Below are 26,427 nucleotides of genomic sequence, written 5' to 3'. Positions count from 1 at the left end.
AAGTATGTTCAGGGTAGGAGACAGTGGGGAAACTAAAGGCCCACCGCTAACATGTGGCTTCAGAGAAGTAGGGCTGGTATGGCAAGTAGGTGCAGAGCGTAGGATAAAAAAGGCACGTTGCATAGAGGCAGAGTAGGTCCGACGCTCGTGTCCTTAAGATTTCCCCGATTTGCTACCTGGTTTTGCTTTGGACAGACCATGACCTCCCTGAAATGGCCCAGCCAAACTTCCAAGGCATAACTTGTTTGCTTTCACAGGTGGAACAAAGCATATTTTTAATTTCACACACACCCCTACCAAGAAGGTCAAGATCTATTATTCCAGGTGCCAAAGAATGGCTTGAGGTTGCAGGAAAGGCAAATTTTGATCGAAGACTGTGGAGCTAATTCACCAGAGAAATGATGGGCTTCCCTTCATGGGATGCATTCAAGACAGCCATCTGGCTGAGAATGTTTTCATTTGGATTCTGACACTGAGTTGAGCTGTGGCTCAGTGGATGAGGTGGCCTTTTCCAACTCTACCATTGCCCTGTAAGTCGGGAGATAGATTTTGTGTTCCCAGCCGTTTTCCTTCTCCTTATCTCTGTTGTGCCATCTGGACCCATAAACAGTGACAAGGGACTGACGCATGTCCCCATCTGGCTACCTGATGTGAGCCATACTGAATGTGCCCTCCTCACTTAAAAACATCCATTGTCTGGATATCATTAAGGGTGGGGGAGAGAAGCAAGGCTGATGTCAACAAGACATTTAGGACAATTCTCTAACTTCCAAAAGGCAAAGTCCAAAACAGATAGGTCAGAGCTTCTTTACCTTTAATAATTCCTATCCTTCCTTCCATATTTCCCAAGAAAACACATGCTGGGGAATTGCAGTTTTGTGCCTTTGTAAACAGGGCTTTTGTGTTAATTGTGTGCAGCAGGGTTGGACTGCACAGCCTTTCCTGAGCTGCTCTTCCTTGTCTATCAAAGAAAGCATGAATAGAAAACTTTCCCCTTTAAATGCTGGTGACCTAAACTGTACTTGTTGAGTATTTTGGGGAATTGTCCCACAAATCTCTTACTTCCTGCCTCCACCCCCTCAGAGATATAAACTGCAAATTGGAGGGTTTCCTATACTAGGCCAAAAGGCTCTGTTTGCAATTTGAAGACTGTTGTGTGGCTTGGCAAAATTTCAGGACAATATGTTACAAAATGAAGAAGAGAGGCAGATCTGGGTTTGAAAAAGGAAAGCTAGACTTGAAAGAGTGATTGCTACATCTTGCCATCTGAGGATCTCAGCAGGTAAAGTTCTTTTTTCTTTTTCATTTAATTGTGCTTTAAAAAAAATTTTTTTGAAGATCTTGATTATGGGCTGACTGGCAAGTGGGAGTTGCAATCCAATTCATCTGGAAAGTGGCAAATTGCACTGCAGCATTAACTTTTAGGGCTTAATGGATTTTCAATTCCTCCCACTTAAAATGTCATGGGTGGACAAACAAATGCAGGGAACATGATAGGATGTCGGGCAGTTGGTTCAGGTGGCAGATTCTGGAGGCAAGGAGAGCAATGACTATTGAATGTCAGACTAGGTCACATTACTTGACTGGCCTCCCCAATTTAATCTGTTCCCTTTAGGTGTAATCAAAGAGGCTGCTACCCTTCTGCAGTCAGACATTAGTTTCAGCTATTGGCCCAAGTCAGCCTCTACATGTGCAACGAGAAGAAGGCATCCGATCCTTTGCCTCTAAGAGGACCAGTTCTGAGAAGAGCTGGGTTGGGCCAGGAATGAAAATTGAACCCCCAGGCCTTCAAGGAGCTGCATTTGCCACTCTCGGCAACTCTGGCTACAGTTGGCCCAGTCTGTTAGCCTGAAATCATGGGAAGTGAGAATGAAATCAGAAATGAATGTTTCCAGTCCTGAGAGATTTCAGCCAGCTGCATCTCTCCTCTTCCCTTTCCCCTTCCCTTCATGCTTGGTGTGTTAGAATATGATAGGGGTCACCCTAAATAGCAACTGTATTTATTATGCTTATCTACTGCTGAATTAACAAATGGAATAAAGATGACCACATGGTGGTTGACACCAGGTCCAATCCCATTAAGATGTAGCCTAAGCCACCCCCATCCTAACCACAAGGATCTTCTCTGTAGCAAGATTGAGCAACACTCCGCTTGCCTACTCAGAGCCACAGCTTCTACCCTGCCCTGTCCACCCACTTCCACTCCTTTCCAACTTCCAACATGCCACGGTTTTAAAGCCACTTAGGCACATGGAGGAAATGGGGACCAATCTATGAGGAGGACAGTCATGTGGTACCCCAGTTCCAGCATCACATTCTCAAACCCCTGGATGGTATTTCCATCCAGCTGGGCTTTGACTGATGAATGGATGCAATGTGTGTTATGTTTCTATGGCTACAGAAGGAGAGAGGCCCCTTTTCCTCTGCCCACTGATATGACAAACTTGTGACCAGCCCAACTTGATGAGCGACCATGTGGGAGCCATCACAGGAAAGGGGTGGGGTTGGACGCAGAACAGGAATGAGGCTTTAAGTTCTGTGCAGAGACTGTAAAGAGGATGTTTTGATTTGGTGTTCCTTCTCTTGCCACTGTCAAGGCAGCATGAAGCAGATTCTCTCGCTGCTGCTGTTTGTGGCTGTCAGCTGCGCAGCCAAACCGAAGCAGCGGGAGGCAACCCCAGAATGGGACTACAGATCGGAAGGTAACGGGTCCCAAAGAGCATGGGCTTCTCCAGAAAGCAGGCTGCTGCTCGGGACAAAACAGAGTGGTTTCTTTATCGTGAGTCGGGGTGGAGGGACACTTGGCCAGGCTGGCTCCTTGGAACCTAGTTGTGCAAGGGAGAACAATTTCAGTTAGGGGGTTCTAGGCCTCAACCCATCATGCCCAAAGGAAAAGGCACCCTTGCTTTTGACAGTGAATGTCCCAAAGCCCATTTTGCATAAAGGCTGCTGACGTGAGATTCCAATCCCTCCCCCGACTCCCAATTTTCACTTTTTTTTTTTTTTTTTTTTACAATTCTGAACTACTTTTCCAAGTGCATGATTCTTCACAGCTTTAAGTCTCCTGTGAGTATCTGAATTTAGCTATAAATCTGATTTCTCCTTGCGCAGCTCCCAGGACATATTTTCAGGGAGTCGAGCATATTTCGCTTTAGGAAAAACACTGTGTGTCCCAAAATTAACTGTTTAGGAAAAGCAGGTCTTTTTTCCACTCCTGAATATGCAAGCTGACCTTCAAATATTAGGATCCTTTTCTCGGTGCTTATGTTTGATGTTACACTGAAGTAAATTTATTCCTCCTAAACTTGCTCTCCACCTTGAACTCATGTGAGAAGGGTGAGCTGCCATGGTTTGCAGAAGTTTTTGAGCATTTTCTTTTACCTATGCAAATGTCTGGCTGTTGTTCTCAATTGTCCTGCCAGATTCTCGTTTCATGTTAATGGTGTGAAAATGCCTTCTTCTCAGGCACGTACGGCATTTAGGAACAAAAGTGCAGTACAGGAGAGGGCAGAGGAGAAGGAGGAGTAAAATTGCTGTTATTATTACCACACAATCTACCAGATAGTTCTGACTGGATTTGGTATTTTGACTATCAGACTCTTTCCGAGGATCTAGGTAGCTAATGATACCATTGGAATATAGGCACTGTTCCAAGTAATGTGAGTTTTTGTAACTGATGTGTTGAGATTCTGCCCATTTGTATTGTTTTCAAATGCTCTTCCAGATCTTCTGGTATGTCCCCAACACAGCTACTTCTCTGTTATACCATATTCCAGTCTTGTCTTGTCTTGTCTCTTCTCTTCTCTTCTCTTCCAGCTGATAAAGTTAATACGAGGGGATGTTCCAATCTTACTGTGGTCCTTGACAATTGGAAATTTGCTATCGTGACTCAAATCAGGAATCTTCTCCTCCATGATCACCAAACAGTGTTGCCTGACTATGGAAGGTGAGGACTGAGGGCCAGGCAGAAGTCTGGATAAGTTTCTGGTGTGACTTGGAGTAGCACCTCAAAACTAGCAGGGATTTGATAAATTTCCTGTGTTGGCAGTCAATCCGGAAGAACAAGGCTGGTGGGATGTACTCTCTGTTGTGGGCTGTACAGCTAAACAAGAGAAATCTTTCTGTGTCAATATCACTGCATGCTGTATTATGGAATAAGCCCTGAGAAGTGGACATTTGCTTGGGCAAAGTTTTGGGCAGTTGACTGTATCTATGTAAGTAAATTGCTGCCTAGATGCCACCATCAAGTTTGGCAGCATAGATTTTGCTTTGTTGTTGAACATTGCCAGAATATTATGACTGGTAGAACTTACTCTGGATGAAAGCCTGATCCCATAAGTTACTATAGATTTTTTTTTACCCATATCCCTTCTTTCCTGTTGTCTTTCTAGAATCAAACCTCTTTCTGATGCCCTGGATGACCTATACAAGGAATTCAATGCCTTCAAAGAACATCTTGGGGAGCTGACTAAACGCTTTGAGCGGGTGGAATCTTTTGTGGATGAGATGAACAAAAGACAGAACCTGGCTCCTGCTAAGCCTTACGTATGGGCTGCCCGACTGGAAGCAGAGAAAAAGGGTGCTCCTTTGCCAGCCAAACGCCGAAGAGTCCTGATCCAGAATGGGAGGAGGCTCACGGAGCCCCTTGACTGAGGGAATGCAATAAGTGCTCCAGCTATTTTGGACCTTCACTACAGTTGTGGAAACCAAACCCATCCCTCTGTCTGCCTGTCTTTTCCCCTAAAAGGCTTCCTGTGGAGGGTTCAAGTGTGAAAGACCCAGATAAAGGAATCAAATATGAATCCTTCCTTGGCTTGATAGCCTGGAGACACAATTCCCAAAATATTATTGGAATAAATGCCAAGGAACGGTTCCTTGGTAGCATGGTTTAATCAAATACATGTTGCATTAAGAGTAGACTGTGACTCGAAAAACTCTGTGGTTTTGTTTTGTTTTGTTTTGTTTTTAATAGTCATGCACAGCTTAATTTAGTGGAAAGATGAAATCACACTGACTGGTGTTCAAGCAGATACAGTTCACAGTCTGTCTCAAATTCTCCAGTACTTAAAGATCTTAGGAATGGTTCTGTCTGCTTTACAAAGTTCTTGCATCCTATTTGTACACATTGTAACAGCTACATGATGACTATGGTAGTCCAGCAAAATGCTGAGGAGTATTTGTTGCATATGAACGCTCTTCACAACTGTAGACTATATTACAATCGACACCATCCATTTTGGGAAGTAGAAATGCATTGATTTTTAAGATGCAGAATGCCACACCATATGCTAATATGTACATCCTTCTATTTGCACTGCTGTTTGTTGTGTTCACTGTAGCATTCAAATGTATGGCCCTGGAACTACTTTATGAACAAGCACAGCTGTTTCCCCTGTTTCTTAAAGGTGGCAGTCAATAAAGATGTGCTTATGGATACAGCATTAAGAAAAGTGCCAACTCTACACAGATTCCAATTTATCTGTGTGGATGAATGTGTGTGTACATGGACTAGTTATCTGAAAAGTCTCTCCCTACCTCCTCTAACAAGTGGAGAATACTCACACTCGTCAGTATATTTAAACTAGGAGAGACTATATTGCTCATAAGTCTAGGATGGCTAGATGAGAAGTCAACAATAATGGAATTATTGTATCCTGTACCCAAAACTGCTTTAGAAAATGTGTATCCTGTGCTCTAGTGGCAGCCACATGATTTAAAACACTCGGTCCATGTAAGCATCTTGATGGGAAGCTTCACTTCCTGAAGGTGAATCCCTGCAAATTAAATAAGACAATTGGCTTCCCTGGCTATAAGTTACCAATAAGCTTCCCTTATTTCTTGAATGATCCCTTTTAAAAACCCACTAGTCAACTCAAATGTCACAAAAGAGGAAGCCGAGTGCACGTTAAACACAAAGGATCTGAATTCTTCTCCCTCAGTTGTTTTACAGGCCAAAGCTGGTTCTTGGCAATGGGAAAAGTCAGGCCTAAGTGCCATATACCTACATATAATCTCGAACCAGATTAGGAGCAATTGCATGTTATGTAACCTTTCTGGTGCTCCTGGGTGCTGACAGACCCTTCTGGAAGGCTTGATGTTACGTATGGCCGGTAAGCATGTGCCTTGAAGGTCTGTATCTTGGCTACCAGGCCTCACAGGGTCACTGCTGTAGCGTTTTAGCAATGGAAAAATACTGAGAACTGGCTTCATTTTTTAATCAGCCTAATGGTTTGATTGTTTCCAGACTTCACTTTTCAAGCACCAGGGACACAGATTTAGCACATCTATCAACATTCATGTTGTGCTCAATGCAGCTGACTTTTTAGTATGTTCAGGATTGTAGTATTCACAGTTCCCTAAAGGGATTGAAACCTAGATTGCAGCTGAAGTATGGGTGGCATAACCCCTGAAAAATCAGGCCATCAGCTCGCAAATAAGCTACTGGAAAAAATGCCAAAGTCAACTTTTGCTGTAGAATTTCCAGCCCTTTGGACATGAAAGATACGTGTAAAAGTGCTGCATGAGTTTTTCCTTATTTGTTTTGAACTATGCTTGTCAACAACGTTCCAAAAACTCTGCAAGATAATTCATTCTCCCCCCTCTTACCATTATACAGCTGGTTTAATTTTCAGCAGGATTTAGTAAATTATATTCAGTGTCTTAACAGGTACAGACAGCATTTTTGACAAAAACCATGAAGGTCTATATATTGTAAGCTATAGCTTTCAGAAGGCCAAATTGTGTTGACTCATTCACATACACACATACACCAGAGAGAGAAAGCGCGCATGTGCATTTAACTGGCTTTGCCAGAAATATTTTGGTGTAAAGAAGCTAAGCATTTGAGACTGATATTTCTGAATCTGCATTTTTAAGTGTGTATTTTTTCAAAGCATAATTTTTGAATGTACAAATAAACCTATATCCTAATCTAGTAGTTATTTTGTTACAGATCCTAGTAACCAAAATGAAGTATTCGTTTCATCTTTATATAAATGTATTCATATTACTAAAAGGGTTAAATTAACAAAATGTGTTAAAACAATTAATTGAGGCTTCCCTGGAAGCATCTTCAAGTCTTACTTCAGTCTAACACTTCCTGGGACATGTTATGGCAACTCATTAAGTTTAATACACTGCAAAAGCACAAAGTTATTCAAATTTGTATCTACTAGAATGCCATTCTTGAAGCTCAGTCTTTCTGAAAAATGTCTAGAATCTATAAATTATTCTATGTCATTGTGTATTTTTACTCCAAATATGTACACATATTTTAAACAGAACCACTTGTAGACTTTATCTTTGAGCTTCGTTTTTATATCTTTGATTTTCACAGTTGTATAAGCCCTTATCAAAATCTACAAAACTGCAAAGTAAAAATTAGTTACACATATAATCACACTTTGCAGTTGTCTACAGAATAGATTTAAATTAATAATTTTAGTTTGTGAATCAGCAATTAAACTTGGTGAAATTAAAAAAACAGTAAGACATACCAAAAGCAAATGATTAATAGATAAGAGAAAATAAATCATGTTGTCTTCAGTTGCTGGGATTTGGGCTGAAGAATGAAACCCAATTAAATCAATTAAGCTAAAACCTAACTGATTATAGTTCCTTGTTTTTGCCAGTCTCATGATGATATTTTGGAAGGACAGCTGACACTGCAGGCAACACTGCCATCTACTGGCTCAACTGCACTATGACCTTTTTTTTTTACACCACTATGTACATGCCACTATTGCTGGGAAATGCAAATGCCGCTTGATTGCCACTTTCTCATTTTAGCTTTGAAATGTGCAGTTGGATCTGAACAATTATTTAGGAATTTTAATAGAACAGAAAGCTGTAGAATCAACAAAAAGCAACATCTTGCCAAATATATTATTCTCCACAGTGCCCAGCCTATATGAACCCTTGGTTGGCTGGCACAAAACCAACTATTATTTATTGTATTGATATTCCACTTTTTAGTCTGGGAGCAAAAGGTGGCTGACTTGGTGGGAGGGGTGTTTTTTTTTTCTGATTGTACTTATTCATATCAATTTATTTATACCTACAACGATCCTATAAGGTAGGCAAGAGAAATTAGTACAAAGTCAACCAGTGAGCTCATAATTAAGTGGGGAGTAGTACCAGGGCTACAACTGGGGGGGGGGGGAAAGCGGGGCATGTGCCCTGGGTACCGTGCTGGGGGGGCCAAAATGGGCACGGAATCCATGTTTGCCCCAGGTGACACAGACCCTAGTTGCAGGCCTGGGTAGTACCTGGATCTCCTGATCAAAGTCCAACACCTGAGCCATGACATAACACTTAGCATTTGGAGATAAATCACTTTCAAACATGGGTGATTGGGGCTCTTTGGAATCCAGATGTGGTTGCTTTTTCTCCACACACCTGATTTCTGTTAACACAGGGTAGCTGCACAGCCCACACTTCCCACAAACCCAGGCGTCCTCAGTGTGTTGAGTCTAATATCTCCCAGAGTTCCAGTATTAAAGACACCTTTGAGTCGAGCTGATTCCTACTGGCTTCATGGATGCATCTACGCAGCTTCTTTGCCATCAATGCACATGTATTTTTCATTCCCCAGTCCAGCCCTCTGATTTCTTGGTGGTCTCCCATCCAAGCAGGGTCCAGACCCGACAGTGCTTGGCTTCCGAGCCCAAGCAAGATCGGCCAGGAGCTTCCTCCGGCACAACCGGAGGACACCAGTCCAGCCAAGAGCGATTGAGCCCACTCCTCCTGCAGTGTCTTCTTCTCCTCCCACCCGTCAAAACCACTCACGCTTTCTACCAAGCTTTCCCCCGTCATATACAAATGCAAGACCATGCATCCGCCACGCACAGGCTCCGCACGCCCATCTGTCTAGCCCAGCCCCGCCGCCCAGCATCCTCTCCTTGGGGTTCCCTGGCACCCTTTTACTCCCTAGCAAGCCGCTCCCATGCATGGAGCCGTTCTTCTCCCCATAGCAACCGCGAGCCACACCATGAGGGCGAGGATAGGAACGTACAGCTCACCCTCCCCTCTTCCCTCACTTTACGGCGCGTCGAAAACCCATCTCTGCAGCCCGCTGCTTCCGCCAGCTTCAGTCGACCGCCGAGCCTGGAGAGAGAGATTGAGAGAGAGAGAGAAACCGAGAAGGCCGTAAAGCAGAGCCGTCCCCGCGCTTAGTAACTGGTGGCATTCCGATCGCTGCCTTGGAGAAGAGGAGGCGGGGTCAGGATAGCAGCTCCGCCCCTTTGGCTTTGTGGTGGGGGGGTGACCGACGCCGTGGGGGGAGACCAGTTGCTAGCATAGCTCCGCTGATTGCGATTTATGAGGCTTCTCTTTTTACGGTGTCGGGAGTGCTTTGCCTTGCCTTGTCTATTGTGAAAGGGTTGGGGTCTTCCGGAGTTTCCTGGCTTCTTATTCTCTTCGTTCCCACCGGAGGCGCGGGGGCTGGGGTAGCATGGCCCGGGTGGGGCGGCCCCTTGCACGCAAGCTGACCTGCCCTGTTCCCACGTGCTTTCGCAGAAAAGGCGGGGTGGCACCTGAAGGGCTCTCCCGTTCTGCCCCCACATCTCTCTGATCCCCTTTCCAGGCTGGCACCGGCGGTCATGGCCCAGGTGGGGCACAGGGTGGATTACCTGGCAGGATTCTGCTGCCCGGTCGGGGGATTGGCAGCCGGGAAGCCCCGCGTGCTGTGCCACGAGAACCAGATCTACCTCTCCAATGGCACCGAGTACGTCTATGTCTACGACCAAGAAGGGCGGCTGATGAAGGTATGTCTGGACTGGCGCTTGGCTCCTGCTAGCCAAGACCAAGCCCTCTTCTTTTAGGGGCAGGAGCATGTGGAGATGGAGACGCTGGAAATCAGGTCAGATGCTGGGAGACAATTTTAGGGCAATTTGATGCTGATGGGGTGTCTGGGGGAGGCAATCTTTAACGATCTTGACAGTGGCATGATCTTTAAAGTTTGCAAACATTGGCATGTTAATAAATATGGAATCATAGTTCTCTTTCATATGTATGTATGCATGCGTGTGTGTGTGTGTGTGTGTGTGTGTAAATCTGGTTTAAAATCTCCCATCAGTGTGCAGAACAATGCATTGTCTAAGCACTGAAAATAATTACCAGTGCAGTTCATTCTGCATCCCTCAGCGTTAGCTTAAAAGTACCTTCCCCCATCTGACAGCCTCCAGATGTAATGAAGTACAATTCCACTGCTCTTTGTTTAGTGTACGATGGGGATTGTAGTCCAAAGCATCTGGAGGGTGCCATGATGGATTAAATCTCACCCTGTGTTGCAGCAGGTTGCTGTATTAAGCTGACCTTGATTGATCTCAGAAGCAAAGTAGAGTCATCCCTGGTTAGTATTTGGATGGGAGACCCTCTAGAAATTTCAGGTCTGTAGCCTGACTGGGAACTTGAAAACATGTTCTGCAAGAAGGCATTGGCAAACCATTCCATATTGTTGGCAAGAAGACTACATGGGTGTATCTACAAAGTCACTATAAGTTGAGTTCAACTTGAAGGGTAAAAACTGATTTGAAGAGATGCATTCATTCTCTTGGTAGCTCTGTTTCCTAGTTAGTAATTTTATGGTGAGTTTTGTTGAACACCATAAACGCTAAAAATAAGCATGTTAATACATTAGCACAAAGCAAATTCTATACAAATCTACCTTATGTCACTAATCCTAATCCTAAATACAGCATTTGAACTGGGAAAAAAAAAACCTAGAGCAGCATTGCCACACATTAAAAATAATGATATCCCTAATAGGACCTTGAATGTCTCTGCTCCTTCCTCTCAGTAGGCTCAAAGAAAGAAGCAGTGAAGTGCCTTTGGTGGCTTTATTTAGGAGAATTAGTCCAAAGCTAAATCCTGCACCTGGAAAAACTGTATAAAGAAAAGCAATACTTACATACCATGTACCTTCTGCTCAGTGGGAGGTAGTTTGGTGCCCATTGGATGGTTTGGACTACAAATCCTCTAATCTCCCTCTTACATTTATGGGTAAGTTTTGGACTCTTTTCCAAAACTTCTGTAGGACACTAGCTTACCTATCCCAGTCATAAACAGTAACCTGACAATATGGGATCCATTCAGCGATTGGCTTGTGGCCAGTATTTTTTCATTGTTCATCTTTTTAGGATGCTTTCAAAGCACATCGATTTGCCATTTGCTTGGTCACTACTGGGGACCAGAAATGCTTTGCGGATGAGTGCTGGAAGTTGTCTTCCAGCATGTGGATTTTTAGGAGAAAAACAGGCAGTGGAGAAAATGAAGTCCGCCTTTCAGAGCAAAGGAGATCCACGGCATTCTTTTTGCCAGCACAGTTAGTCCCTATGCTACTCCTGACAAAAGAAAAACTCCTCCTTCACGATCAACAGTGTAGCTTAAACTAGGGTGCTGTGTTTTTCCCTCATCATTCCCCTGAGCTTCTAATCTGTTTTTTTAAAACTACTCTGCTTATTACTCATAAGAGGGTCTCCCATATGAGCAGAGAGCAGATGAGTAGAATGCATTGTAAATGCATAGCTTTTGGGCGGGCGGGGGGCTTAATAACAAGAGTGGCACAGAGGTTTAGAGACAGAACCAAGGTGAAATGGTTGCTACAGTATATGCTTAACCCAGCCTGGTTTGATGCTATGTTTTCTTCTTTCCCATCGCTTTACTATAAGTAAAGCACAAGATCACCCAAGTTCTCTCCCTTCTCCCCCATTTGTCTGGTATTTTTACATAAATAGAGAAGTCTATTGGAAACCACAGCTTAATGGTTAAAAAGTCCTTGGGTTATTAATTTTTTTTCCTATAAAATTGAACGGGCAGGGTGGATGTGTGGTATGTGGAGATGCTCTTAACTGTTTAAACCCTTAATTTAGATTTTCAGTTGACTTTTTATGGTATCTTTTTACCATAGCAACCTTTGGTATTGAACTGGTTGTTCCTCATAATTCACCTACCTGTAGCATCCAATTCTTGACATCAGTCTGTGGTGATTCCCCTCCCCCCCTTTTTTAAAATTCCCACCTCTGACCTTTACAAATCTGCCTCTTCTCTCTAGGGTAGTCTTGTTGAACCATAAAATGAAGGGTATGTTTTCTGTTTGCTGTATTGTCACAACTGACACTTGTATGAAATACTTTTTCCCCAGATTCCATAGATTTTCCACTGCTGATTGCTAGATCTAAACCATACCTTCACCACATGTTAAAGCAGTGTTTCTGAACCTCGGCAACTTTAAGGTATATGGACTTCAACTCCCAGAATTCTGGAAGTTGAAGTCCACACACCTTAAAGTTGCTGAGGTTCAGAAACCCTGTACTAAAGGCATCCCTCTAATTTATGCTTTTGATTTTTCCTAAGGAACTTATTATGATGATGCCAGCTGAACCTCCCACACTTTCCACTCACATAGAGAGACAGGTGACCAATAGGTTAATATGCATATAGATCATTGGTTTCTCCAATCAAATGTTATGTTAAAAATACAGACTTTGCAGGGCTTTCTCCCACATAGATGGTGCTCAGTTCTCTTTTTTCAGCATGCTGTTGCAGCTTTGACTGCAGGCAGACGTGTTGGCTGCTGCTTGTTCTCTCATTCCTGAAATGAAAGCCCCATCTTGGATAAAATATGCCACTTGTTCATCAGCGACTGTTAATGGCTTAAAAGGAGGAATGATATGTGAGATAACATTGTCCTCTTATTGCAGGGTATGCTTTTAGGAGAAACAGTAACAAGTGCATATCCTCAGCTAGAGAAACAAAGCATATAAGCTTTACTTCAAGCTTCGCTCTAGTTGAGAGTGAAGCTTCTTTTAAAGCAAAGAGTATACAGAAAATGGCTTCAGACTACATGTGCCTAGGTGTCTTAAATAATACTCAGAGGATCCTGCGTCTGAATGGGCACAAGCTGGGCAGGAGTTTATTATTTGATTTGTTTAGTAGATTTCTATCCCGTGATAATCTGTCCAACCCTTGGTGGCTGTTAGTCCTTCAAGGTAGTCCAGGCAAGAAGCACAACAGTGAATACCAGCTGTCTTTATTGTAAGGTTATATTAACAGATATCTTGTAAGACTGAAAGTATTTCTCCCCTCCTCTCCTTTTACTCTCTGGAAAACTTGAAAGGGTCCCTTCCGAAATGCTTCCCATGCCTCCTCTCCTTTTGTGGACTGAGCTATCTTTTACATGCTGGTTGGCCGGTCTGTGGCTCTCCCTCCTGTCTTCCAACGTCATTCCCATATATCATTACAATACAAATACAATAAAGCACATAATACAAAAAGAGAAAAATACCACAAGTAATCCAACAGAAAATTCACTGCCACTCCCTTTGGTGTCACAGACCCAATGTCCTCCAGAAGAGATTGGTCTTTAGTTCCTTCCAGAAGGAAGCCAGGGTAGGAGCTGATCTAACCTCAAGCAGGAGGCCACATCAGATGGCCGATGCTACCGCTGCAAAACAATGTTTCTGAGCATCAGCCCCCTGGACCTCCCAGAAACAGGGAGCAGTTACTTGTTTCTCTTGACATACAGTAGGCAGGCCAGTTTCAGTAGGGAGCTGTGGTTCTGCAGGTACCCTGTTGCCAAGCATAAAAGTCTTTGCAGGTCAACATCCCCACCTTAGTTTGCACACAGAAGCCAATGAGCAGCCAATGCAGGGCCTGCAGTACAGGGGTTATGGGCTTGAGCGATGACTGCTGGTGAGCATTTGGTCCGCTGCATTCTGTACCAGCTGAAGCTTCCAGATGGTCATTAAAGGCAGCCCCATGCACTGCAGCACTTTAGACAGGTGGCGATATAGCAGGCGCTCCTTTGGAACCCACGGCTGTAGCTTTCGGAGAGACAATTTTTCAACTTCCCCCTTGTTTTTGTTTTCACTTTTTCCCAGATGAACCTCGTGGCATCTGTGGATGCAAGATTACCAGCTTTTTACTGGTGTTGCATCCATGCTTTTGACAGGAGTACCATTATGGGGGTGAAATTTCTCCATTTGATTTACAGGCTGAGAAAAACTTTACCTACTAAATTTTGTCAGAGCAGGCTGCTCTTACTAACCAAGAAGCAGTACCAATAATAATAAAAAAAGATAAATTCTATGGTATAAGACTCTATCCTCTATAATGAAATAAGGTTACAGGTAGACCTCACTTAACGTCTACTCTGTTTAGCAATCATTCAAAGTTATGACAATGCTAAAAAGTAACTTTACAACTGGTAAAGTTGTAACGTTTACGACTGCTGCAGCATCCCTGTGGTCACATGATCAAGATTTGGGCGCTTCACAACTGGCGGGCGTTTACAACCGTTGCAGCGTCCCGCGGTCACATGGTCACCATTTGCACGCTTCACAGCTGGCTTCCGACAAGCAGAGTCAATGGAGAAACGGGCAGTAAGATTGCCAGTCATGGTCATGTGATATCTTGCTTAATGACCACAGCTGATTTGCTTAACAACTGTGGTGGAAATAAGGTCATAAGTCCATCACATTCATGTGATGTTTTGCTTAACAACTGCGCCACTTAACAACAAAGTTGCTGGTCCCAGTTGTGGTTGTTAAGCAATGGCTATCTGTAGTACGGCAGTAAATAATCTACACTTTTGGTTTATTTGGAACAAGAGCAGGTTATATTAGGGAAGGTCCCCCCTGATCATTCTTAGCTACTGATGAACGGTTGGATGTGTATTTATGTGCCTGGTCTTCCTGTGAGGGTTAATGTGACTCCATAAATCAGAAAAAGGGCTGCAAAGGTGACTCCTAATGCATTCTTTTACACGGAAAGTTACTGAAGGTTTTCTGTGATCCTCCTTCCCGTTTTCTTCCTAGGCTGTCTACAGGTTTCCTGATCAAGTCTGGCATGTGGAGCTCCTGCCCCTCCACCATCAGCTGTATATCCTGTGTGCTGGAGTTGGCATTTACTGTGTGTCCTTGGACTACCAAAGCAGGTGAGGAATGGAATGTAGTTGCACCAACTATTTCAAATGTCCTCGCTTGCCTTAAAGTCTGCACTGAGGTTGAATTAAAGGCTTGACTGGGAGATAGTATCACCTGGACTAGTATGGGAAGCCTCTGGCTTATTGGCCAGATCTGGCCAACAGAATTTCTCTGTTGAGCCCATGGAGGCCAGATGATGCCGGTGAACAGGCTGAATTTCTATGACTCATAGAGAAGCTTGATTGGGGGCTTTGGGAATGGTCTTGCTGTTGATGGCATCTAACTCCCTTAGCCTGATAGGGAGCGATGCCTATAATAGGGAAGGAGGATGGGGTGTGTATGCAAACATGGGATTTAAAGGAAGTAAGCAAGAGATGCCAACATGAAGGTGCTCTGGGAGGCAGCTCTGATGTGCCAAGTAGCAGGAGAGACAGCATGGATCCTTGGAGGATGCGGGATATTTCCAGAAGGCTGAGAGTCATGGGCTTGAAGAGCAAAGGTCACAGGCAAGGATATACTAGGATAGGAGAACAGGATTTTTGAAGACTCCTTTGCAAGGCTGAGCATGCAATACAGATGTCTTCTTCTGCTATCAACAGTGCTCTTCAGACCAAATCAGATACATTAAAAAGGGGTCTCTGTGTATGTGTGTTTTTTAAAAAAAATATTGTAGCTGAGCAAGGGGTCAAAGTTACTTACATCTGAATGCTGCTGGGCAATTTGCAATGTATCTATAATAGGAAAACATGTACACACAGAGACACTCTTAAAAACCACCAGGATAAAACCTCTAAAAGTCCTCGGTGAAGATGTAAATATTTAACCACTCTCTTAAGCCAGAATAAGTTGGGAGCTTGCCTTGATTTGTTTCACCCTGAAAAAAAGGGAAATGCATTGTTGATATTGGATACATTGGTAGTGAGACCTGCAAGAGGTACTCTTTTGAAGACCTAGGTGGAGTGGGCAGAATTCAAAAGCAGGCAGTTCTGCAGGTAGTGGGCTGAACACATTAAACTCTTTGCACACCAAAGTGAGCACCTTAAATTGAGCTAGGAAATCCACTGGTAGCCAGGGTAGCTGTTTCAGTATGGAACGAGGGGGGGCGGGGATATGACATTTTCATCTCTGTTGTTAGATTCTGGGCCTGCAGCAATTTCCAGACCATGTTCAAGAGCCGAGAAGCACAGTGCAATAATCACATCTTGGTGTTACCAGGACATGTGTTCCCAACGGCAGCTCTCTAGGCAGAAGTTGAGCAAAAGGCAAAAGATCTTTAATGTGGTTCTCTGTGTCAATACTGGATGTAGGAGGATCCAGATTGCCGACATGTGTCTTAATGGGGAGTGTGACCTCAGACGAGGCATATCACCCAAATCCTGAAGCTCAGACTCCCAAGAATCCATCTTGCCCAAAGTCATACATCCAGTCTTCTAGAACCTAGAGCAGCCTTTCTCAGTCTTTTGGCCTTGGAGGAACCCTTGAAATATTTTTCAGGCCTCGGGGAACCCCTGCACATTCAGGCTCAGACAGGCCAGAAGTTACAAAATGATTATATTCATTTCATGGGTAGGCCTGCATATATGCATTAACGGTATTCTTAAACTAAAATTAAAGAATGAAGCTTACCTCTTTCATGTGAAGTTGCCTGAATTTGAAATAATTTTTTAAATAAATTGTGATCTCCCAGGGACCCCCAGTGACCTCTTGCAGAACCCGAGGGCTCCACAGAACCCTGGTGGAGAAACCCTGGCCTACAGACATGGGGGGGACTATCAAAACGTACAATCCTGAGCTTTGACTGGTATCTTGGCCTTGTGGAAATCAAGGTTTATCTTTCCCTTCCCTCACCATGCTAATTTTCCTGAGGTTCACTGGTGTAGGCTTTCACGGCCAGTATCTGTTGGGCAGTGTTGAGCTGCAGGGTTTAGTGAGCGTTGTCTAGATCAGCGTTTCTTAAAGTATAGTCGGAGGATCCCTGGGGGTGCCCCAAGACCCTCTCCGGGGTCCGTGAAATCAAAATTATTTGCCAGATATTGAAGATATTTGCAAAAATTTAAAGCACTGTCACTTTTCTCATTTTTTAATTTCTTTTTTCATGAAAAATATTTTTATTTATGTTAATATAGTATCTAATATAGGTTTAATGTTGTTTTTACATGATTCAATAAATAAATATTCTATGAATGTGTCAGTTTTAATTTTTAATATGGTATCGATCAATATAACCCATACAAATAAAAGCGCTTTTGGGGTCCTCCCTAATTTTTAGAAGTGGGAAGGGATCCTGAGAGCAAATGGTTTAAGAAACATTGGTCTAGACAACAGATTTCCAGATGTTTCACTGGCAACTGTGGTTGGCATCCTCAGAGGCAAGGTGGCAGACAAAATATCAGGAAATCTGTTGTCTACACCACAATTGTTAAACCCTGAAGCTCAACACTTTCCTGAGGTTGCCTGCCTTTATCTAGCAAAACTGTTAATACCATCATGCAACATGGTGCAAACAGCAGCTTCACACCTTTCTGCTTTTCATGTGGGAGAATGGGGCAAGGGGAGCATTAAAACCTCTCTGCCAGCCTCATTGACCCAGACTGAGCCTCCCCGCTTTATGTAGCCTATATGAACAAATTAGAAATCTGTAGGGAGTTCTCTTCTTGGCTCTCTGACATCACATCTAGGTTGTCCCTTGGCTGCTTGTGCGTTTCTGCCATTCTTTTCCAGGTTCCAAGCAGCTTAAAAAGAATTCTTAGACAACAAAAGAATTAAGTGTTTGGAACCTCCCTCCAGAGCTCTAGTTCTGCCTGGCTTAATCCAGCTTCCCATTCCTGAATCCAGCTCAGCGAAGCGGATGCTAAACTTTCTGATTTGTCCTTGCTATTTCTGAGCTTTCTCCCTTTGGCTACTCTGAGAGGTTTTCCTTGTTTGCTTTGAAGGTTAGTGAAGCAGACGGATGGTGAAGAAAACGACTGCTTTTCCAGCATCTTCCCCATGGGCTGTGATGCCTGCACTTTCCCTGATGCCACACTTTGCACCTTCACGCTACTCAGTGATGTCTTAGTCACCCTTTCCCAAGTCCAAGAGAAGTGGTGCATGAATCTTCACAAACTCCCAGGCCCTGAGGACCAAGAGAAATTGCCAAATCAGCCAGTCAGCCACGTGGACATCACCACTAGCACAAGCAATGATGGCGACCTGTCTTTAGCCCACTTCCTCCCTGTCCTGTGCTGTGCATCTGCTCCTGGCGCCAGTGACCGCTGGGAGGGACTTCGCCATTCTGGGGGGTTTGTGCTGGAGGAGCCTCTCTTCAGCCTCCTTTTTGGTGTGGATGCCGCCATGCTGGATTCTCCCATGATCCTCTGTGGCTTCCCAGATGGGCAGCTGTGTTCTGTGCCTTTGAAGGCCCTGAGTTCCCCTGGGGGCCATGGCTGGGAAGACTCGCCTGTCAAGATCCTTCACCATCTGGAAGAGCCAGTTGTCTTCATCGGAGCCCTGAGGACTGAACGGAAATCCCCAGGTGCAGAGGAACCTCTGGCCTATGGAGGCTTGGGTTGTGACTGTGTTGTGGCTTTGGGACACTATGGTAAAATGGTGGCCATCAAGGCCTCTCAAGAAGAAGAAGTTAAGGTCCCAGAGCTCCGGGAGTATTATCTACAGGGGCCAGTTCTGTGTGCAGCATGCAGTGGGGGGAGCTGCATGTACTACAGCACCCATTCTGACATCTATGCAGTTGACTTGGACAGCAGCACACCTGAGGCTGAAAAAGTGGAGACTTCAGCAGGGACCCTTCCTTCAGCTTTGTCTCCTGCCAGCTTGAGTATCTGCAGTGTGGTGGCGCTTTCCTTATCTTCCCGGGAGTCAGAAGGTATTAGACTGTCAGAAGAGGTCTATGGTCTGGAATGGTAGAGTAGACCTTGATGTGAGGCTCTTGCCTGGATACATCCCATTGAACCAATGAGTAGTAAATTGTGAGGAGAAACAAATAAGACATGAGGAAATAGTGGTGTGGCCAGAATGTAATGTACTGTATTCCAGGCTCAAGTGCTGAGTCAAGTTTGCTCCACTTCTTTTGCTGAAAATGAATTTGTCTGGCATGTTACCTCAGAACAAACAGGGTCACTTCCAAAAAAGCAAGAGGGTTTTTTTTAGTGCTGGCCTTTTCCTTTAGAGTAGGTTCTTAGGCCCAAAACGGCCTTGAGAGAGATGGCCTTTTGTGCCTAAGTTGCCAGGGCAGCAACCAAGTGCTTTGCTGCATCAGGCTTGTGAGGGAGCTATTTGAAGGAAGAAGGTTGTGTTGCTTTGTTCCAACATGTGTCAAACAATCCCTGAGATGCAGGCTTTTGCCAGGAGATGGATCCCGGTTGATCCATCCATCAGTTTGTGGCATTGCTGAGTGACCTTGGCAATCTTGGTCAAGATTGGACAACTTCTGGGTCCAAGGCTGCCCTGAGCAGCTTCCGTAGCAAAACGCAGAGGCACCAGAGTGAGGACATCTGAGCATTTGGGTCATCATGCAAATGCTGCCATTACATACTGTAATTGTGTCCCAATGTCTGACACGGTAGATAAATTGCAGCAAGGGCGAGATGATATCAGTATCCATGGATTGTCGTTTACCCACAGACACTCATTTGGCCACAGTGACAGCTCGTGATCAGATAAAGTGGGTGGATTATGTTGTCTACATAAATAAGATTTTTCAGTCTACCCCTCTTCAAGGAGTAGAAGTTCTGGAGGTTTTCTCTCCCCCACCCCCATTTATTAATTTTTTCTCTGCCACCCATCTTGTGTATGATGATTCTGGGAGGCTTACAAATAGTAAGTAAGTTTTCTCTTTTTAATGATGATAACACCCTTCCAGGTCTTAGATAGCGCACTTGCAGCATATTGCCCAGTGCCCAATGCTCACTGTTCTATGTGACCTCTTCATTTTTAATAAAGAAATAGGGATCAATGAAAATAGGGAATAATGGAAATTTGATTTAATTAAAAATAAGGATTAATAGAAAACTCTGTTTAAGTTTTTTTCAAAAAGGGAAGCTGGCATGCTGCAATGCAGCGTCACAGGCGCCAGCATGGTATTGTCCAGGAATGTCTCCAGGCTCCAGAAGGACTTTTTAAAAATAAAAGTACTGGTGGCTGTAGCCCCTTATCTACCTGCCCATGAAAGGGACAAAAGTAAGGGATAGTGGAGCGCAGTCCGCAGGAGGAAGAGCTAGAGGAGGAAACAGCTGGCATACTGGTAAATTGGTGCTTTGTAACCAGTTAGTCCCCCAGGCAGCTATTTTGTGAATGGGCAGGATGTTCTCAAAATTCCAAATGAACCCATCAACCCCCAAAGCTAAGAGAGCCCTGGCTTCTATTATGGGGTTCAGGTACAATATTCCACTTAAAAATGGCAGGAAAACATGCTACCAGGTTTCAGAAATTGTGATCTGAGGGTCAACAAAAACTGAATTCATAGCTAGATGTAGCTCTGAGGTCGTAGATTGCCTATCCCTAGTCCAGCTAAAAAGTTCTCTTTCCTACCCTCTCTTCCTCACCTTGTTAAGACTATTTTCTGTAGCTTGTTTGTATCATACTTGCCCCATCAGCCTGGGGTGTCTTGATTTGAGGTGAAGGGAGCCAGCTTTTGGGAAAGGCTGTTCTGTATGGTCATTATATGCTAGCATGATACTTTCTTGATTCAGGCCTTTGCACAGAGAAAAGCTGGAGGCCAGCTCTGATCAACCTGAGACCCAGCAACAAAGCCGGAGGATGGAACTGCAGTTCAAGCACTCTGCCTCCTTTCAGCAAAATGGCTCTACAATGTTGTAATCTGGGGAGGCTAAGCAGTTCGCCCCCTCTTCCTTTCTTGTGCAAAACAGCTGCATTGTGCTTGCTTACCATGCCAGAGGCATTCAGATCCTGTATGCAGGAAACAGACTTCCTTTCTAGCAAGGCTTGGTGGAGGCCATTTGTCTCCCCCTTTAACACAAAGGAGGGGAAGGGGGCTTGCTCTAGCTGCCAGCAAGGTTTGAGGAAGCGCAGGGCTTTGCACCCACCCTTCCCATCACCGGGGCATTCGGCAGGTGAGGTGGAAAGGCCTTGTCTAAAGGTGCTCCCTCCACGGTTTCTGCAAAAAGTGGACATTTTGTAATCCCTGGCCAACAAAGAAGCAAGCAAAAAAACTGAGAATGTTTTGTTTGTGTGGACAAATTGTAGTGATAGTGAAGCAGTTTCTAAAAGCAGCAGGGAGGAGATTTAGAATTATGCAGCATGGGAAAAGCTCGCTTTCTGGCCCACTATAAGCTTTATATTTAGTGCTGCTTTAATTTCTGAGCTGTTAATAGACTCTTTCTCTTTCAACCTCTTTACATGCAAATGAGACCTAGAAACAAGTTTTAATTTAAAAGGATCTTGATATTCAGGAAGTCAAATTCTCCGTCCAGTCCCAGATCTTGTGCTGGGGTTGAGTTGTCACTGTACCCCTCCCTCTCCCCATGGGCTCTTTCTTCATTTTCTGGACCCCAGTCCCCTAAGGCCTTGCGTGTTACGATGAAATTGTTCAATACAGAAAGGGTCACTTGCAAGTAAAATGAAGTGTTCAACTAGGACAAGGATTCTTGTAGGGAACATCCCTGGATATACATTTGCCTATCTTTCTCTTCCTGGAAGCCGCTTTTCTGCCTTCCCCACCCCTTGTTGCTGCCCACCAACTTTCAGCATCACCCTCTACTGAGATCATTTGTGGGGGAAGATGCAACACAAAGCACTGGTCTCTGGAAAGGGCGGGGTGTCTGCCTGGCAGCAGACAGCTGGGATCTTGCTTTTTAGTAAGAAGTGGTAAAGCAGCAGCCGCCACTGCCTTTCCTTCCGCTCCCTTTCCTTTGGTCAGTCCTGAAGTGTGCTGAGTGTCTTCTTCACTCTCGAGTGTCTTCTGGGGCCACTGATTTCTTTGCACCCTGGGGTGATCTACAATGGCTCCGCTCCCAGCATGGGCTAGACAGCAACTGAAGTTGCTTTCTTTGAGCAGAAAGTGCTCCTAGCCCTTCCAAGACAAACTGAGCTGTACTTTCTTCTTGCAGCTTTTCCTGCAGGCTGAGGAGAAGAGTTATCCACAGGTTAACACGTATGGGCCCCAAGCCCAGGCAGGATATACATCCTCACAAAACAAACAAATATGCCACAATCTATGTACAGCATAGCCAATACTCCTTTTATTCTCCATTACCTCTTTAATTCTCCCACGATCTTCTTTGCCCCTGTTCAAACTCCCCCCCACCGCAAAATACTTCCTATCATCAGCCCCCTTTCCAGCTTGCTTTTTGTCCTTTTCCTGTGTAGGTGGGCACACTTCCAGATAAAATACTGTGCTGCAGCCACCTGCCATTTTATTGTAATAAAGGTGATGGAGTTGTGGTTTAATTGGCAGCATGCCTGCTCCTTTTCTCTCTTTTGTAAAAAGGAAAGAATCTTTTGAATTCCTGGTGTGGCAGGGATGTTGAGGGGCAGGTGCATAGGCAGAGATGATGCTATTGCAGCTTCTTGTTTCATCATGAAAGCTGTCTTCCGGATGCTGGTTAGATTGCCCATTCTTTCCCTCTCCAGGTGCCTCCAGGTGTCCTGTAACTGCAACCTCAGAATTCCAAACCAGCATGGTGGTTGCAGAGCTTTTATCATCAGATGGTTGTAGAGCAATGTTTTTCAAACTTGGCAGCTTTAAGACACATGGACTTCAATTCCCAGAATTCTCCAGCCAGCATGCTGGGGAATGCATGCTGGCTGGGGAATTCTGGGAGTTGAAGTCCACATGTCTTAAAGCTGCCAAGTTTGACAAACACTGGCCTAAAGTCTCAGTAATAACATTTCAGATGGCATTTCCAAAATCTGCTTGTATAGAAGCAGGACCTTCAACCATTCTCAGCCGTTTAATTCTGATATCACACAAGTTATTCTGTGCTATAGAAGCAGAGCATAGGAATTGGCAAAGATGCATTCTATCAGAGGATGTGGTTTCAAACCTGGTAAAAGGCCAAGCAAGTTCTAACCCAGTTTGGAGAGAGGAAACACTTGCAGTATATAACCTGAGATCGAAAAGTGCTTCCCTTCCTAATGAGCATCTGTCAGCGGACCATGCCTGTGCCTGGATGAAGTGCAATCTGACTGTGAAGCTTAGGGTCATGCTATCAATTACCTCAACTCTCCAGTTGTTGGGCGTTTCTGGCTGGGTTCAGATGTACCTGAGTCCCACCCATATGCCTCTCCTGTACTTCTGGGTCTGGAGGCTTAGCTGGTGGGATAACAATACCCTCCCCCAGAAGACAAGTCAAAGAGGACTGGGAAACTCTCTCACATAACTTTGCAATGCATAGTGCATTGCAAAGCAATGTGTGCCTGCGTGGAACATTTTTTGTGAGCACAATTTTTTTGTTGGAAAAATGTGTACGGAAGTACCTATCCCTCATGGGATGAGCATTTCCGAATGCAAGGAGTGCACGGATTTTAAAAGCTGACTTGGCCTCTGGGCGACATGCGAGGGACTATTCTCCAAAAGGTACTAGTGGGGTCAGGACAAAAAAATTAAATTTCATACAATTATCCTCCCATTGTATTCAATAATTTTCTCCTTCAGTTAACGCTAAAGATGATAATATGGGAGCCACTTTGGAGGTCCCTTGTGAAGGCTCTTTGGGGCTCTATGCACCCTTCAGACTTCAGGTTCTGCTCCTCTGCTCTCACGCAGGGGAGCGGGGTTGAAATCTTTCCTCCAGTGCTAATTCTCTCCTCTGTTTGTCTCCTCTGCATCACCACTCTGCTCAGGAGAGTCTGAATTTCTGGCTCTCTCCGCCAAAGGCCGTCTCATGACGTGTGGCTTGTGCAGCCCAGATGACACGCAGCCGGTCAAAATGAACGCTGACAAAGCCGGGCAGAGGATCAAAGAGCTGCTGTCTGGGATAGGCCATGTGTCTGAAAGGTAAGCGTTGACCTTTCTAGGACCAGCATCTCCGCATGTACAAATCCGGCATTTTCCCGTGTGTGCCCAGTGAAGCTCACCTTTGCTAATGCTACCTGGATTGCCTGCCGGAGCAGCTGATGTGGGAAAGCAGCTTTTGAAGTCCAGCAGCAGGATTTGATGCTAAACCATGCACACCATTAACTGAGATCTTTTGACAGTTACGAGGAAGCCTGTGTGTGAAGGGGGGGTTGTTAGCTTTTAACTCATGCACGTTAAGAAGTAACTGGAATCTGCTCTTGTAACTGCCTCTTGTAGAAATAACTGAATTTACATGAAAAGAGGGACACTTTATGTAAAATGACCCCCCCCCCGCTTTCAGGAAAAGGAGACAGGAAAATATTATACAGGCAATTCTCATTATTGTAGTAGATACGTTCTGTGCAAATGCTGCAAATACCAAATTAGCAACTGCTGAAACCTCAGCTGGAAATGTGCACGTCGGGCAGTTCCAGTGTTTTGCTGCTCTGCATGTCTGCGAATAAGCGCAACAGTGCCACAAGTACTGATTTTGGAGTGACAAAAACATTTTTGTGACTAAGCAAATTCGCAAATACGGAACTGTGAATAATGAGGATTGCATATAATCACATATGGAAAATCCTGTGCTATGCCTTCCTCATCTATCAACCCAGAGTTGTCCATTCCAGCTAAAACCATTCCTGGAGATTCCTGATCTCACCTCAATAAACATCTCATGTGACACACTTGTATATGGGTAAGTATACCTGCCAGAAGACACACTCCCCCCAAAAGGGCAGGACCAGAACAACAACAAAATAATGTTAATTGAATTAATAACTACTGATTAAAATTTACTGAGAGCCAGTTTGGTGTGACGGTCAAGGCATCAGGCTAGAAACTGGGAGACCGGGAGTTCTAGTATGCCTTAGGCACAAAGCCAGCGGGGTGACCTTGGATCAGTCCCTTTCTCTCAGCCCTAAGAAGCAGGCAAAGACAAACCATTTCTGAAAAACCTTGCCAAGAAAACTGCAGGGACCTGTCCAGGCAGTTGCCAGAAGTCGACACTGACTCAAAGGTACCCCCCCAAATTAATTTCCCATGAAATAATGTACCCCAAATACTCCTTTTTCTTTCTCATACACAAATATTTTTGCACATGGAAATGCACAAATACACATGCATTCCCTTCCCTCCTTTCAGCAGAACAGCAAAAAAAGAAGAAAACAAAATGGAGCTGGGAGAAGGGGAAGGAGTAGCTACACTGGGAAGAACAGGGAGAAAGACACCATGTTTAGATATACCAAAAGAGTTGTAATTCATCAGCAGCAGGGATGAGTCCCACCTCACCTAAGCTAATTAGTCTTCAAATGGATCCATGCTTTACAGCAGCTATTTGTACATCCCACCCATATGTGACACCCCTTCCTCAATTCATAGGCGGTTATTTTTAGAAAACACTAATTTTCCTCTAGTTTACTGGTGTTGACTACCTTAAGTCAGGGATGGGCAACCTTTACCGTTCCTTCCCCACAATATAGCTGAAATCTTGAAAACTCTTCCATCTGATCTCTTGAGATTTTGGAGAGAATTGCAAGATTTTAGTGCTCTCACATGAAATATAGTACATTTTGGCATTTTTTCATGAGACCTTGTGAGATTCTGATGTTTGGGGAAGCAATACAGGTAGTCCATGAATTACATCCATTTGTTCCGTGACTGTTCAAAGTTATGACATCGCTAAATGAATGGTAGTTATGACCGGTCCTCAAAGTTCCAGCCATTGCAGCACTCCCACCCTCATGTGATCAAAATTCAGGTGCTTGGTGACTGGCCTACATTTACGACTGCCTCAGTGTCCCAAGTCCACGTTCTCCTGCCCTGCACAAACTAGCTCTACTTCAGCTCCCCATCTCCCCCCATTTCTGCCCTTGTGGCTGCCCTGCACTCTGCCACCTGCTCCCTCTGCCCCTGCCCACAGCTGACCTTTGCCATCTTCCTTCCGCTGCTGGCCGGGGATCCAGGAACCGGGCAAGTGGGTGGCCCTGGGGTGCATGTGGCAGAGCCTTTTCTGCTGAAGGGGGCTCACTGGAGCTGGCTGGGGAGGAGGCAGGATGGTGGTGCAGGCAGAGGAGCCCTGTCTTCTGCTGCTGGTGCAAGGGGTGTTAGCCCACAGACTGTGGAGAGTGTGGCAGGATGGGACAGTGAGACATGACACACTGTCACTGGGCAAGGCAGGAGACATGGCAGCAGTGGTTCCCTGGGCAAAGGTGGCAGCTGTGCAGGACATGCTGTTTGGAGTGGTGGCAGAACTGGAGAAGGCAGAGTGACAAGGGCTTCCCAGAGGAGCAGCATGCACTCTGCGGATTGTGTTGGAAGCACCCCTGGAGAACTGGCCTGTGGGCTTTGGCAAGGGGTGGAGGTGAGCCCAGTGCCCACACAGCCCACCTGCAGGCCCTCTGCTTGCTCAGCCAAGCCTTCCTCCTGCAAGGCCTCATGAAGGGCCAGTAGCTTCCAACGTGTTCTGACAATGGTTTTCCAATGCATATC

General features: G+C 44.8%; 2 protein-coding genes across 2 annotated transcripts in view; both read left to right on the top strand.

Moving 5' to 3' along the window:
* ACTG1 (actin gamma 1) overlaps positions 1 to 26,427 on the top strand; it is a 234,712-nt gene that overhangs the window by 118,530 nt on the left and 89,755 nt on the right. The gene's annotated exons all lie outside the window — the stretch shown is intronic.
* The window catches only part of FAAP100 (FA core complex associated protein 100), a 28,029-nt gene continuing 10,873 nt past the window's right edge, over positions 9,272 to 26,427 (top strand). Inside the window, exons 1-4 of the mRNA XM_063293402.1 lie at positions 9,272 to 9,764; positions 14,817 to 14,935; positions 17,858 to 18,786; positions 23,724 to 23,877. Coding sequence (XP_063149472.1) covers positions 9,600 to 9,764; positions 14,817 to 14,935; positions 17,858 to 18,786; positions 23,724 to 23,877 — 1,367 coding nt within the window. The 5' untranslated portion in view covers positions 9,272 to 9,599. The remainder of the gene's footprint in view (positions 9,765 to 14,816; positions 14,936 to 17,857; positions 18,787 to 23,723; positions 23,878 to 26,427) is intronic.

Source organism: Candoia aspera, chromosome 2 (assembly GCF_035149785.1).
Source record: "Candoia aspera isolate rCanAsp1 chromosome 2, rCanAsp1.hap2, whole genome shotgun sequence".
NCBI lineage: Eukaryota > Metazoa > Chordata > Lepidosauria > Squamata > Boidae > Candoia > Candoia aspera.
Note: the sequence above shows the minus strand (reverse complement) of the source record. Positions and strands in the feature narration are given on the sequence as shown.